Raw genomic sequence first — 12799 nt, forward strand, 5'->3', positions numbered from 1 at the left:
CAAATTGTAGTATATCCATACAATGGAATACTACTTCCTATAAAAGGGAATGAATTATTATTATTATTATTATTATTATTATTTTTTTTTTTTTTGAGGCAGAGCCTTGCTCAGTTGCCCTGGCTGGAGTGCAGTGGCACAAACACGACTCACTGCAGCCTTGATCTCCCAGGCTCAAGCAGTCCTCCTTCCTCAGCCTCTCAAGTAGCTAGGACTACTGGCATGCGTCACCATGCCCAGCTAATTTTCTGTGGAGACAGAAGTCTCACTGTGTTGCCCAGGCTGGTTTCAAACCTGGGTCGAGGTGATCCTTCCACCACCTCCACCTCCCAAAGTGCTGGGATTACAGGTATGAGATGCTACTTGGAATGATCGATTAATAAACATAACAACACGAATGACTCTCAAGTTATGCCGAGGGAAAGACTTCACACACAAAAAAGCATATACTCTATGATTCCAGTTTTATAGATTTTGCATTTATTCTAAAATTGCAAAGTAATCTATAGTCTCAGACATAAATTGTTGCCTGGGGGGTAGGTGAGGTTGTGGGGAGGGTGGTGGGTAGGGATCACAAAGGGGCATGAACACCCTGGGGATGAGGGATAGGTTTACTATCTTCACTGTGGTGATGATTTCACTGCTGTATCATGTATTAAAACTTATCAAATTGCTTACTTTAAATATGTCAATTTATTGCATGCTCAAATACACTGTTAAAATAATAAGAAAACTAAAAGCAATCTTAAAAATTACTTCAATTCATTCCTAGACCTGGGCTTCCATGGATATCCCAATTTGAAAGCAGTCAGCTAAACATCACATTTCAGCTTTTAGGGTAGAAACAAAGTACTCTTTCATAACAGAAATGGGATATATATGAAAATAATGATTCAATGGCTTTAATGTATCCTGACAGGTGTTTCAGGAATGATCAGCTACACTTCCACTAGGTTTTACTTCTTTCCTTGTCCTTTCCTTCTCTTCCTCTCCCCTCCTTCCTCCTCTCCTTCGCCTTCTCACTCAGCAGTGAAAATGGGTAAGAGAACAAGGATAGCTTAATTCAGATGACACAATTATGTGGCTCATAAAGATAACATGACACCAATGTCTTCAACCACTGTGCTAGGAGGCATTCCACAGGATTTTAGACTTGCAAAAGTAGCCTTCTTTTACAGATTAAAAATCTTAGGCATTAAAATCAAGTTAAATGGCTTTCCTGGGCCACACAGCTAGAATTTGGTGACTTAAAAAAAAAAAATTCACTTACTACCCAGTTCTAAAAGCAAAAACAAAGATGTGGGGCAGAATACGAACTTGCAGCCTAGCCGGAATAAGCTCTAGATCTATCAGTTTACTTCCATTCCACCACAGTTCTATAGCACCATCCTCTGACCAATTCACCTGTTTTTCTACTTTCCTATGTACTTTCAAGACTGTAGTTGGTATGAAGTTAAAAGAACTAAAACAGTGGTTCTCAATATTCACTGCATTAAAAAAAAAAAATCACCTGTGGAGCTTTAAAAAGGAATTATAGACCCTACACCTAGAGTAAATCTAATTGATTTGGGGTAGGTCTGTGTTCTTAAATTAACTGCATTGAAACTACTTGGAGGGCTTATTAGACTAGATTGTTGGGCCAGGTGCGATGACTCACACCTGTAATCCTAGCACTTTGGTAAGCTGAGGCAGGTGGATCACCTGAGATCAGGAGTGCAAACCAGCCTGGCCAACATGGTGAAACCCCGTCTCTACTAAAAATACAAAAATTAACTGGGCATGGTGGCGGGCGCCTGTAATACCAGCTACTGGAGAGGCTGAGGCAAGAGAATTGCTTGAACCTGGAGGGGGGGGAGGAGGGGGGGAGAGAGAGAGAGAGAGAGAGAGAGTTGGGCTCCACCTTGGCAGTTTCTGATTTTGGGGGTCTGGGATGGTACCCAACAATTTGATTTTTCTAGCAGGTCCCCAGGTGACAGATGCTGCTGGTGTGTGGACCACATCTTGAGAACTACTTGGTTAGTTTTTTGTTCTTTTAGTTCAGGTAATTTTTAGTTATTTGGGATAATATGTTCAGCCAGTTGAAAATCTTTGGTTGAAAACAGTAATTCTCCATCTCTGGAGAATCACCTGGGAATTAAAAACAACTGATGCCTGAGTCCCTACAATGGATTCTTTTTCAATTCCTCTTGGGTGTAGCCTAGACCTTGGGATTTTAAACAGCAATATATTATTTAAAAGAATCAAACCCCAGATGATTCTAATGTCCAGTCAGGGCTAAGTATCACTGAAAATTTTCTGCCTCCTCAATTCTTATTACCATTTACCTCAAATTTCCCAAAGAGAATTGGATACTTTGACCACTATATTAACTATTTCTTTCTAGCTTGTTGTCTATGAACAATGGTTTCATTCCACTTTGATTTTTTCTTTGTTTTTTTAACACTGATGTTTTAATAATAACTAATATTTACTGAATACCTGGGGTGTAGAAGGCTTGGTGCTGAGTGTTTTACCTCTTTACCAGGTGTTTCGGGTTGTTTTGTTTTTGGTTATTGAACAGTTATGCTTGAAATCTTTCCTCAGAAAGAGACCCTGCATTTTCTAGAATCAACATTGTCTTATAACTTATGGTTAATAGAGAGCACATTTTATTCTGTTTCTACTGGTTAGAAGCTCTAGACAGGGAGAGAGGGGAAGGAGAGAGAAAAAGGGAAAGAGAGGGAGAAGGAGAGAAAGAGAAAGAGAGGGAGAAACATGTTATAGAAAACAAGTTCTTCTGACCTGCTTCAACACATTACGCTTAACACTTGAGTCTCTGTGAATCTTCATGGAAGTTCTTCAGAAATGGACAAAAATTCAGTATTTCCACAAGGAAAATTCCAGGAATACCTATGACTCCATCCAAAGGCAGCTGATTTTCCTTTTGCTCTTGATTAATGCATTTCTTCCATTTCCAACTAAAAAAAGGCCACTGATTTTCCCCCCAAAAGTTACTTCCTTTGGAACATACCAAAAATACCATTGAGAACAATGATATGAGTTGTTTCAGGTGAAGGGTTTTTAGTTAAGAAGATTTTAAAAGTACAGATTCAATTATTTTTACCGCAGCTGTGGTCAAGGCTTCCTGGCAGGGCTCTATGGAGCACTTCCCACAAGGTGGCAGTGTTGTACGTGGCTGGAGAGCCCTCCGCTTGTGGAAGGGTTATCTTCACAATTACGGCTAAGAACATCCCTACAGCTTTAGTTCCTGAAATACCATTTGTTTCCAGTTTCATGAGATCTGAGAGCTATCAGGAGTATATCCTTAACATTTAGACCTATGGTTTAGCAAGGTGTCTAATCAGCAGTACTTAATAAATGTGTTCTAGATGAATGGATGAATGAATGACACATGTGTATCAACTTCACATAAGCCAACACCAGCGGAAGGAGGCTGGGACAACTCCAAGAGGGAAGGAAGCAAGGGCCATGCACTGTCTCCCTTTGTAATGAAAGAGTTCTTCAGTACTCCATTGTTCTTTCCCTGCTTTCTTGCAGGTTTTGACAAGAACACGATTCACCCTAATAAGGCCTGATGGCCCATCTGCTCACCCAGCCATTTTCCTCCTTAAAATGGGCAAAGCAGCTATTCTGACCCTATCATAAAACACAAAATTAGTTACAGCAAAAACATGTGGGGGAAGTGTCCATTAATAAAAGGTAACCCATACAAATAATATATGTTGCCAGAGAGAGAAATTCCTGGGCAGTCTTTCAAGTCTGATAAGCCCACTGTGGAAAAGGACTTTGTGGGGGGAAAGTGGTGGGTGGGAAAGCTCCACGATGAGGTCAGAGGGTGGCGTTCGACCTGAGCTAAAGAATGGCCTCCCCCAGGTCACTTTCCCTCTCTGTGCTTCAGTTTCCCCACTTCAGATGGGGGAGGGGAGTACCAGCTGATCCCCCGGGACTGATCTAGCTCTGACATAGTCTGCTTCTACCTTTTCTTCACATCATGGCTTAAACGATCATTGTGTAAATGCCTAAGGGTAAACCAGAAAATTCTATATGTTTGCTTTGAAGGGAAAGAAGTAGCTGATTTCAAACAATTGTAAAGTGCCAAGGTTTTTGCTGTGTTTGTTTTGGTATCAAACATAAATATCTCTCTGTATTAGCTGTTGCTTCTGTTCTCCTATAGCATCGATTTTCTGAAGCAATATAGGCTTACAGTATTTAAAATGTTATATGAAGCCAGTTTGGGTAACATTTTAGTTTTTAGGCACAGGACTTGAATGGTCAAGTTACAAAGCTTAGTTTGTAATTTTAATAAGTTTTCCAGGAATCTGTTTCATAATATAGACTGCTACGAAAACCACCAAAGTTGATCTAATCTATTCACCTTTCTTGGAGATTAGCAAGCATCATTATGAGTAGGTTAATACCAACTAGCCACTTGAATTGACATAACTGAAAAAGACTGGCTCAGTTGGGGGCCAGGTCCTTGGGATACAAGGACTTTTACCCTATAAAATCATTAGGAATTAACTTTGTGACACTTGAATGGGAAACAACAATTCAGAAATTATAAAAACATGCCAGAAATCAAAACTAGTATCTGTCAAACAACTAACTTCATTCTGAGATGAGTTTTGGTTATTTGGCCATATAACTTAACTAACAAATGCACAATCCACCCCTGCTAATAATCGTAAAAGATTTTTGAAAATCCCATTTCAATACCAGGGGATTATTTATCTATGCCTTATCCCTAAACAATAATATCTGAACACTGAAGCAAAAGAATCAGTTATCTATCTACCTATTTGTGACCAACAACAGAAATTTAGCACTTTCAAGAGTCAGGCCATTTTTAACCTTATTTGAAATAGCTAAAGTACGGCTTCTGCTATCAGAGGGAGCAATCTGCTGCTAGGGTCTGCCCAAATTCCAAGCACCTGCTTTCTCTGGTCTGGAGGCAGATGGTACATCATAAAAATAAAAGCCATGGGGAGAATGTACAGAAAGATATTCCCTTTAAAACCCTTTAGGAGGCTCTTTTTCCTAAAATCTCATACTATAAATACACGTTTTATGTTAATATTATAGCTGAGAATTTGGGAACTGACACAGGGTCATGAAAAAGGTTTCCTTGACCTGATTGAGTCATATACATGTATTCACGTATTTCCACAGGATGGGAAATCAGTCTTTAGCTTATAACCACCTAGGGCAGGATGTTTTATTTTTGGAGTTCTAACAAATGTCCTAAACAGTAGCCGCTGCTGCCCTTGTTCTTCAATACTACCACTCACCACAGCTCTATTAAGTTATTTTATTATCATTCTTAGGCACTGCTCAATGGAGTAACCTCATTTATATTTTTAAGACTTGTACATATGAGGTTGGCTTTAATAAATTGGCCTCATAATATGCTTTTCCACCGTAATTATTTAGAGTAATGCTTCTCAAACCTTAGATGCATGAGAATCCCCTGCAGGGGCTGTTAAAACAGATTTGTTGGCCTGACTCCCAGAGATTCTGATTTAGTAGTTCTAGGGTGGGACCTGAGAATTAGCATTTCTAACAAGCTCCCAGTGAGGCTGATGCTGTTAGTCTGAAGGCTACATTTTAAGAACCACTGATGTAGGAGTTCCCTTTGGAGTGTCTTATCAGTTATGATTCTTTGGGCTTGTATTAGTTTCTTGTTTATATTCAGATGTTGCAGTTACACACAAAGATGCTTGACAAGCAGATGGACAGATCTGCTGAAGCGAGGCTGCTCCACGCTGTGAGTATCCAGAAGGATCAATGAATGCAGTATGTTTGATCAGCTAATGTGCAATTTCCCAAGTCACCAGGAGTTACTGTAAAATACACAACATGGCGCACTTCCAACATGAATGTCTACTAGAATCTGACAGGTAATCATCTTATCCTTACTAATTTTTCTCTTAGAATTTAGATTTAGCCCTTAAAGATGCCGGACTCTGCTATCTTAAATCTGCAAGCACACTCCAATAGTTTGAACTAAGCAAATGTTGACAAAAGAGTAATATGACACAATTGAGCAATGCTAGTATTTATGTTCACCTTGTTTCTCCTATAACCCATACTTGGTTAAAGTTTAAAGCATGGCTCTGTCACAAAATAGCATCGTAATGTTAAGATTTACTTCAAGTACCCTTTGGAATGTAAACATACCTTATTTAACTTCACAAAATATTCCAGTCCAGCTTCCAAAGGATTTGTATCACAGTTCATCTAAAAAGGAAACACACATTTTAAATCTTAGATGAGTGCAAATCATTTCGGTAACATCACTTTCATATTTGTTTTTAGGAGAAAGAACACTTTTTGATTTTTCAACACAGATTCTAAAGAAAGGCAAACTATAGACTGGTTTTGAAAATAATTTTTTAACCCAAAATTCAATGTAGCCTTTCAGCAAAACTGGTCATTTGAATATAACAAATATAGAAACTAAAATTCACTGTGTTTCCACAGCTCTCTCATTTTAATAAACATCTGAGGGAATGCACGCGATGTTCCTTCTAGAAACAAGATTTTCACATGTTTTTATGCAATAATTTTACATAACTACGTTTTGAAAAGTTATTAAGCAATTTACTTATCTTACAATTAACCAAGAATCAGGGTAAGGCGGAGGGAAAGCAGATGGTAGGAAGGTGGCTGATAGAGTTCAGGAGAGGAGAAAGGAAAAAGCAGAGTTTGAATTTCTATCTCTTCAAATGTGGCCAAGTCACTGTGATAGCTACCAAGTCAGGGCTAACGGCAGTATTTGGTAATAGACCTGAAGTTAATGGTTTTGTTTCTTTCTTTGTTTTGTTGTTCTCTTGCAGTGAGAGAACTAGTCTAAACCCCCTAAAAGTAGTCAAACTTTTAAAGCAACACAGCACCTACATAAACCAAATGAAGGAATGCTTGTTTTACATGACATAAAACGTTGCCTCATATTTCTTAATCAATTTGAGCTATTCTAAAATTATTTTTATCTGTTCAAAATTTCAGAATTTCTTCAAAGAAAAATAAAAATAAAAATGAAGCACACAGGATTGCAGTGCCAACACTAGAGGGCGCTATGGCACTGCTGGGAAACTGGAGGGACTGGGGAAGAAAAGCTCTCCAGAGGAGGTCGCAGGGAGAGGAAATCTGAAAAAATAAAAGGCAGGAGGGTGGAGAAATGTCTGACTCTCAAAGGGCTGCTCCCGCTGCTTCATTACCCGGAGAGTGTGGGGACAGCGCTGTCCTCCGTTTCTGTCCTGCGCCTATCCTCACCTCAGTCCCCAGTTGTAGCTAGAGAATCCCCTAATAGGGGACCTCTCACAGAGACCTTGCCCACTTGCTTCTGCGTACTCTAAATGCCCCCGGGGTCCCTGCCTGGGCTTTGAAACACACTCTCCCCTCCAATCAAATGCACTTTATTATGTGCTTGGCACTTCCTAGACTCTCTCTACTATCTATGATAATTCTGTAGCATAAAAAAATCCATTTCTTAGAAAAGCAAACAGAAGTTCTGGAGGGTTAGGCCAGATAGCTGGTGCGTGGTGGAGGAAAAATTCAAACCCAAGAGTCCCCACTCTGAGTCCATCTTTTACCACTATCCCTTATCTTACCTTTCAGGCCTAAAACCTCAGTATCTTCCAAAGAAACAACTAGTACATCTGAAATAGTGAATGGGTCCAGAGATAGCCTGCCACATTGGAAATAAAGCAGGAGAACAGAGTTTAAATCACAGGTTGGCCACTTACTAGGTAATCTGGACCAAGTGGTTCTCTAAGTCTCAGTGTTATTATGTGTAAAATAGAGGTAATGGAGAGTTGAGAAGGAAAATGAAATCATGCATATGAAAATATGTAAATGGTTAAAGCACTACAGAAATAGAAACTTTTTTTTTTTTTTTTTTTGAGACGGAGTCTTACTCTGTCACCCAGACTGGAGTGCAGTGACGCAATCTCAGCTCACTGCAACTTCTGCCTCCTGGGGTCAAGCAATTCTCCTGCCTCAGCCTCCCGAGCAGCTGGGACCACAGGTGTGCACCACCACACCCGGCTAATTTTTGTGTTTTTAGTAGAGATGGGGTTTCACTGTATTGGCCAGGCTAGTCTCAAACTCCTGGCCTTGTGATCCTCTCACCTCGGCCTCCCAAAGTGCTGGGATTACAGGCGTGAGCCACCGCGCCCAGTCATACAAATAGAAACTCTTAATAACCATTATTAATGGTGGAGGAAGGCTGGACCACCACATTCTGGACCATCACTCCTGCCCCCTCGGAAAGGAGTGTTAATTCACCAAAAGGTACAAGATAAGAAGAAAATGAAGACGGGCAAAATGACAGAGGAGGAGAGACTTTGAAAAGTGTTACTCTAATGCCACGAGGCAGGCAGGCTCCCCACAGTCCAAGACAGATTGTCTAGGGCTCTCAGCCAGCTAGGATGAATTAAGGCAGAATAAACATGATGTCAGAATTCCACTGAAGTTTCACTTGAGAAATTAAGGAGAAAAACCTCTTTCCCTAATGAAATAAAGTTATCTAATGATACGTAATTTCTCTTACAGCCAAAACCAACGTTATTGCAGTTCAAACCAGTCCTTATATAAAAATGAGATAAACAAACATAAAATATTAATAAAGATGCTAGCATTTCAAACCTCTGACCCCCAGGCTCTGAAGGCTTTCTCCAGGCGTAAGGCATTCATGGCATAGGTTCCAAAATTGTCGATTTCCTCCTCCTGGCCTGCATTCATGATAGCGTCATACAGCGCCACAGAATCTTCTCTTCTGTGGTAGAGCTCCCAACCCAGCTCACCTGAAATAAACCCAGAGGTGCCGCAGCACAGCAAGAACAATGATCACTAGATCTAATGTGCATTAGCTAGAACACATAAAAGCAGGAGAAATTCCACTTAAGCAACATAGGCATTGTCAGTCTCTAAAAAGACCAGCTCACAAAAAGTTACAAGACCCCACTGCAAAGAAACCCACCATATCACAGATGCATTCGTGCTGATCCTGACCCCCATGTAGGTGGTGGTATGCAGGACACCTCTTGTCATGACACAGAAAGACTGTAATGCAGGAATTATTCTCCACGCTGGACCCCAGCTTTCTAATGAGGCTTGACTGTTTTCCGGGACAATGACATTAGGTGAATAGTTAGCATGGCACAGTTTATCAAGGCAACGAGTTCAAGGTTTAAACCAACCCCTTGCCCAAAAATCATAAGCTTAAAAATATAGTCAATTAAGAATTATTCAAGTTATCCTCATAGTGAGAAAGCCATACTCTTGGACTTCTCCCCCTCCCACTTCTTCCCTAGTCATTTCATTCACCAGTAGAGCTGTGGGCAAAAATCAAAAGAAATGAAATTTAACCCAAAAAATCCTGCTTATTTTTCTTGCTCTTGTTTCATTTTTGTCTTATTTTGTTTTTGTTGTTGAGACAGGGTCTCACTATGTTGCCCAGGTTGGTCCTGAACTCCTGGGACAATCAATCAATCCTCCCACTATGGCCTCCCAAAGTGCTGGGATTATAGGTATGAGCCACTGCATCCAGTCCTGCTCATTTTTTATTCTAGAATTTGCCAAGATTGGGTGGAAGAAGGGCAGGGAAAAGGTATAGCAGCAGCCCAGGGAAGAGCCATGGTCTTCAATCTGTGTTCTCATTTCCCAAGGTGGAAGGCTCATGGTAAGGTGTTTTTATGGGATACCACAGAATAGGAGCAACATATAATTGAATGAATGCTTGGGCATGCAGTACTCCTGTGAGAGACAAGGAGTTCTAGAAAAACTTAGAAGGGAGCCCAGAGCACCACTGGGGAACTGAAGAGCATTCATTCATCTCTGTATCAAATACCTACCATGTGCAAGGTTAGGTGCTAGATGAAGACTTCTCAGTGAACTTACAGTCTGGAACGTAAGACGGATTGTTGGCAATGCTCTAGGAGAGGTACCTGATACCTTCAAAATGGTCTCTATGGGAGATTCTAGCTCCAGGAGACCATCTTGAATGTTTGCAGATAGAGTTGGCTGGCCTGACTATTTCAGCCAATCCTCTTCCCACTTTTTTTTTTTTTTTTTTTGAGATGGAGTTTCACTCTTGTTGCCCAGGCTGGAGTGCAGTGGCGCCATCTTGGTTCATACAACCTCCACCTCCTGAGTTCAAGCAATTCTCCTGCCTCAGCCTCCAGAGTAGCTGGGATTACAGGCATGCGCCACCACGCCCGGCTAATTTTGTGTGTTTTTAGTAGAGACGGGGTTTCCCCATGTTGGTCAGGGTGGTCTTGAACTCCTGACTGCAGGTGATCCGCCCGCCTCAGCCTCCCAAAGTGCTGCAATTACAGGTGTGAGCCACAGCACCCAGCCCCCACTTTTTATCTGTCCTTCCAGATGGTAGGCAGCTATGGGACTGGAGCAACAACTAGAAATCTGTGGAACCACTTTCAAGATGAGGAGTGAATAGACAGACTTGACATAAGAGCTGGGCAGAACAAAAACCTTCCTCCAAAGTCGCATGGACAAACGTGAGTGTGAGTGTGCACATGTGTACACGCCCACACATTTCTGGTGACATGACCTTTTAATTTTAAAATTTAAATTGACCTTTTAAATTTCAGAGACTTACTCCAGGTTATTTTCCAATCTTACCAGTATAAGATATCCTAATAGCAGTGACAGGAATGTTGGAAACCTTTAAGGACTTGGTTTGAAGAAACTTGAAAACGTCATCACTGAGATCTTCAGAGGTCAGTTTCTGAAGGACCTTTCTTGCCTGTGGCCCAGCAACTCCAAGGACTCCAAGCTCATCGGTTATGTTTTTAATTTCAACATCATATCCACCTTTGACTGCTTCTTCTTCAATCCATCTGTGTTTCGGTCATGAACATGGTGTTAAATATTGCTTGAATAATGTACCTTGGTAACAAATTATTTCTCTGAAGACATGCTTTGTGTCTAGAGTTATCAGAAAGTCCCCAGAGTGTCATTTCATGAAATCACACTGATGTTTAAAGTTGAGGAAACTGAGCCCCTGAGATGTTAAGTTATTCTCTTTAAATCACCCACTTATAAATTTGGGGGGTAATTTTTCACAGTACAGAAGGATCTTTCAACTTAATGAGCTCTGCTGCACAATTCTTTTAAATAGTGACACAGCCCTTTTGCATTTAAACTAATGATTCAGCCTTCAAAAATTAATTTAAACCCAAATTTTCTCTAATACCTGTACACAGGAGTATACTCATGTTGCTAAGGGATAATCATGTGCCTGCCACAGGACACGTAATTGCTCTGACAATCACAAGGAAAAGACAGAAACTCTAGTTTCAATTTCTATGGCTTGATGAGTTATTGGGACCCAGCTGTAGGGCTGGTTTCTAATTTATTGAGCAGTCCTTGAGCTGTCTAAGTATATCACAAAATGTTCATCTGGATTTACACAAAGCTAAGCTATTAAGATGGCCCCAGTACTTCTTGGATTGGAGCATATAATTTGCAACACTTTAAAACTAAGGCGAGAATCTGTCAGAGTAAGACATTTATTAAACAATAATATTCCAAATGTTTTCGGAATATTAGACTAAAGACTTTATAGTAGAATAAAGATTCATGTAAACGTTGGACTTGGCAGGTCAGCAACTTAGATCTAGCTGTGGGCCAGAAAGCACAAAGCATCACAAAGGACAAAGATAATTTAGGAAGGCAGCTTACAGAAGTGGACCGAATGTGGACATCAGAATCAAAAAGCTCGGGTGACTAAGTTCCCTTAATCCAAACCTCGGTTTCCTTATCTGACCATGGGAATCATATAAACCTTGCAATATATTAAGAGAATTTATTAAGGTAATGTCTAAAAAAGGTTCTGGCACATTGATGATGCCTAATAAATGGAATTAATATTATTAGAACCAGTAACCTATGGATGAATTACCTTTGGGAGGGGCAGAGGCCCTCACTTCTAATATTTTTGTATAAAAAACATAAAGTTTATTTGAAACCATTACGTTTAAGAAGAAATAAAGTTGTACTTTCGAGTACTGGTAAAAAGAAAAACTCAATGTAAGACTGAGTCAATATATAATGTGTACAAAATTTTCTTACTAGGTGTGCACTTACCTAAGATCATGAAGTTCTGATCCAGAGCCAGTAATTAAAAGAAACTCCCCAGGAGATTGGTGAGAAACAGTCAACTCAGCATACACTCGACCTTTGGGTGTTAACATGTGACTTATATTTGTAAAACCCACCTACATAAAAAAATTTTAAATTACCTTAGGATGAACTAAAAATCGCATACATCCTTTTAACACCTATTTAAATAACAACATGGGTGTTAAGAAAGAAAACTATCTGACTCTTACCATTCGTATCAATTGTATGAATTATCTGTAAACCTAAACCCAACAGTAACTTGAAGTTCTCCATTTAAACAATCATTTAAAATTCTTTGTCATTTAAAAGTTATTCTTCATTTAATTGCAGAATTCAATTTTAAGTTACCATCAAAACAATTAAGCAAAGTCATAAGGTCCTTGGATGAGAATTCACTCAACAAAAATTTAAATTTGAAAATTAGCTTGTAGGCCAGGTGTGGTGGCTCATGCCTGTAATCCCAGCACTTTGGGAGGCTGAGGTGGGTGGATCACCTGAGGTCAGGAGTTCAAGACCAGCCTGGCCAACATATAGTGAAACCCTGTCTCTACTAAAAAAATACAAAAATTAACTGGGCCTGGTGGTGCGTGCCTGTAGTCCCAGCTACTTGGGAAGCTGAGGCAGGAGAATCGCTTGAACCTGGGAGGAGGAGGTT

The 12799-nt window shown here is 40.1% G+C and overlaps 1 protein-coding gene across 1 annotated transcript in view; it reads right to left on the reverse strand.

Annotated features, from left to right (window-relative positions):
- The window catches only part of DMGDH (dimethylglycine dehydrogenase), a 77269-nt gene that overhangs the window by 27403 nt on the left and 37067 nt on the right, over nucleotides 1–12799 (reverse strand). Inside the window, exons 11-14 of the mRNA XM_011992192.1 lie at nucleotides 12109–12239; nucleotides 10642–10859; nucleotides 8647–8804; nucleotides 6178–6237 (exon numbers count right to left, since the gene is read on the reverse strand). Coding sequence (XP_011847582.1) covers nucleotides 6178–6237; nucleotides 8647–8804; nucleotides 10642–10859; nucleotides 12109–12239 — 567 coding nt within the window. The remainder of the gene's footprint in view (nucleotides 1–6177; nucleotides 6238–8646; nucleotides 8805–10641; nucleotides 10860–12108; nucleotides 12240–12799) is intronic.

The sequence above is a fragment of the Mandrillus leucophaeus genome, unplaced genomic scaffold, assembly GCF_000951045.1.
Source record: "Mandrillus leucophaeus isolate KB7577 unplaced genomic scaffold, Mleu.le_1.0 Scaffold407, whole genome shotgun sequence".
Lineage (NCBI taxonomy): Eukaryota > Metazoa > Chordata > Mammalia > Primates > Cercopithecidae > Mandrillus > Mandrillus leucophaeus.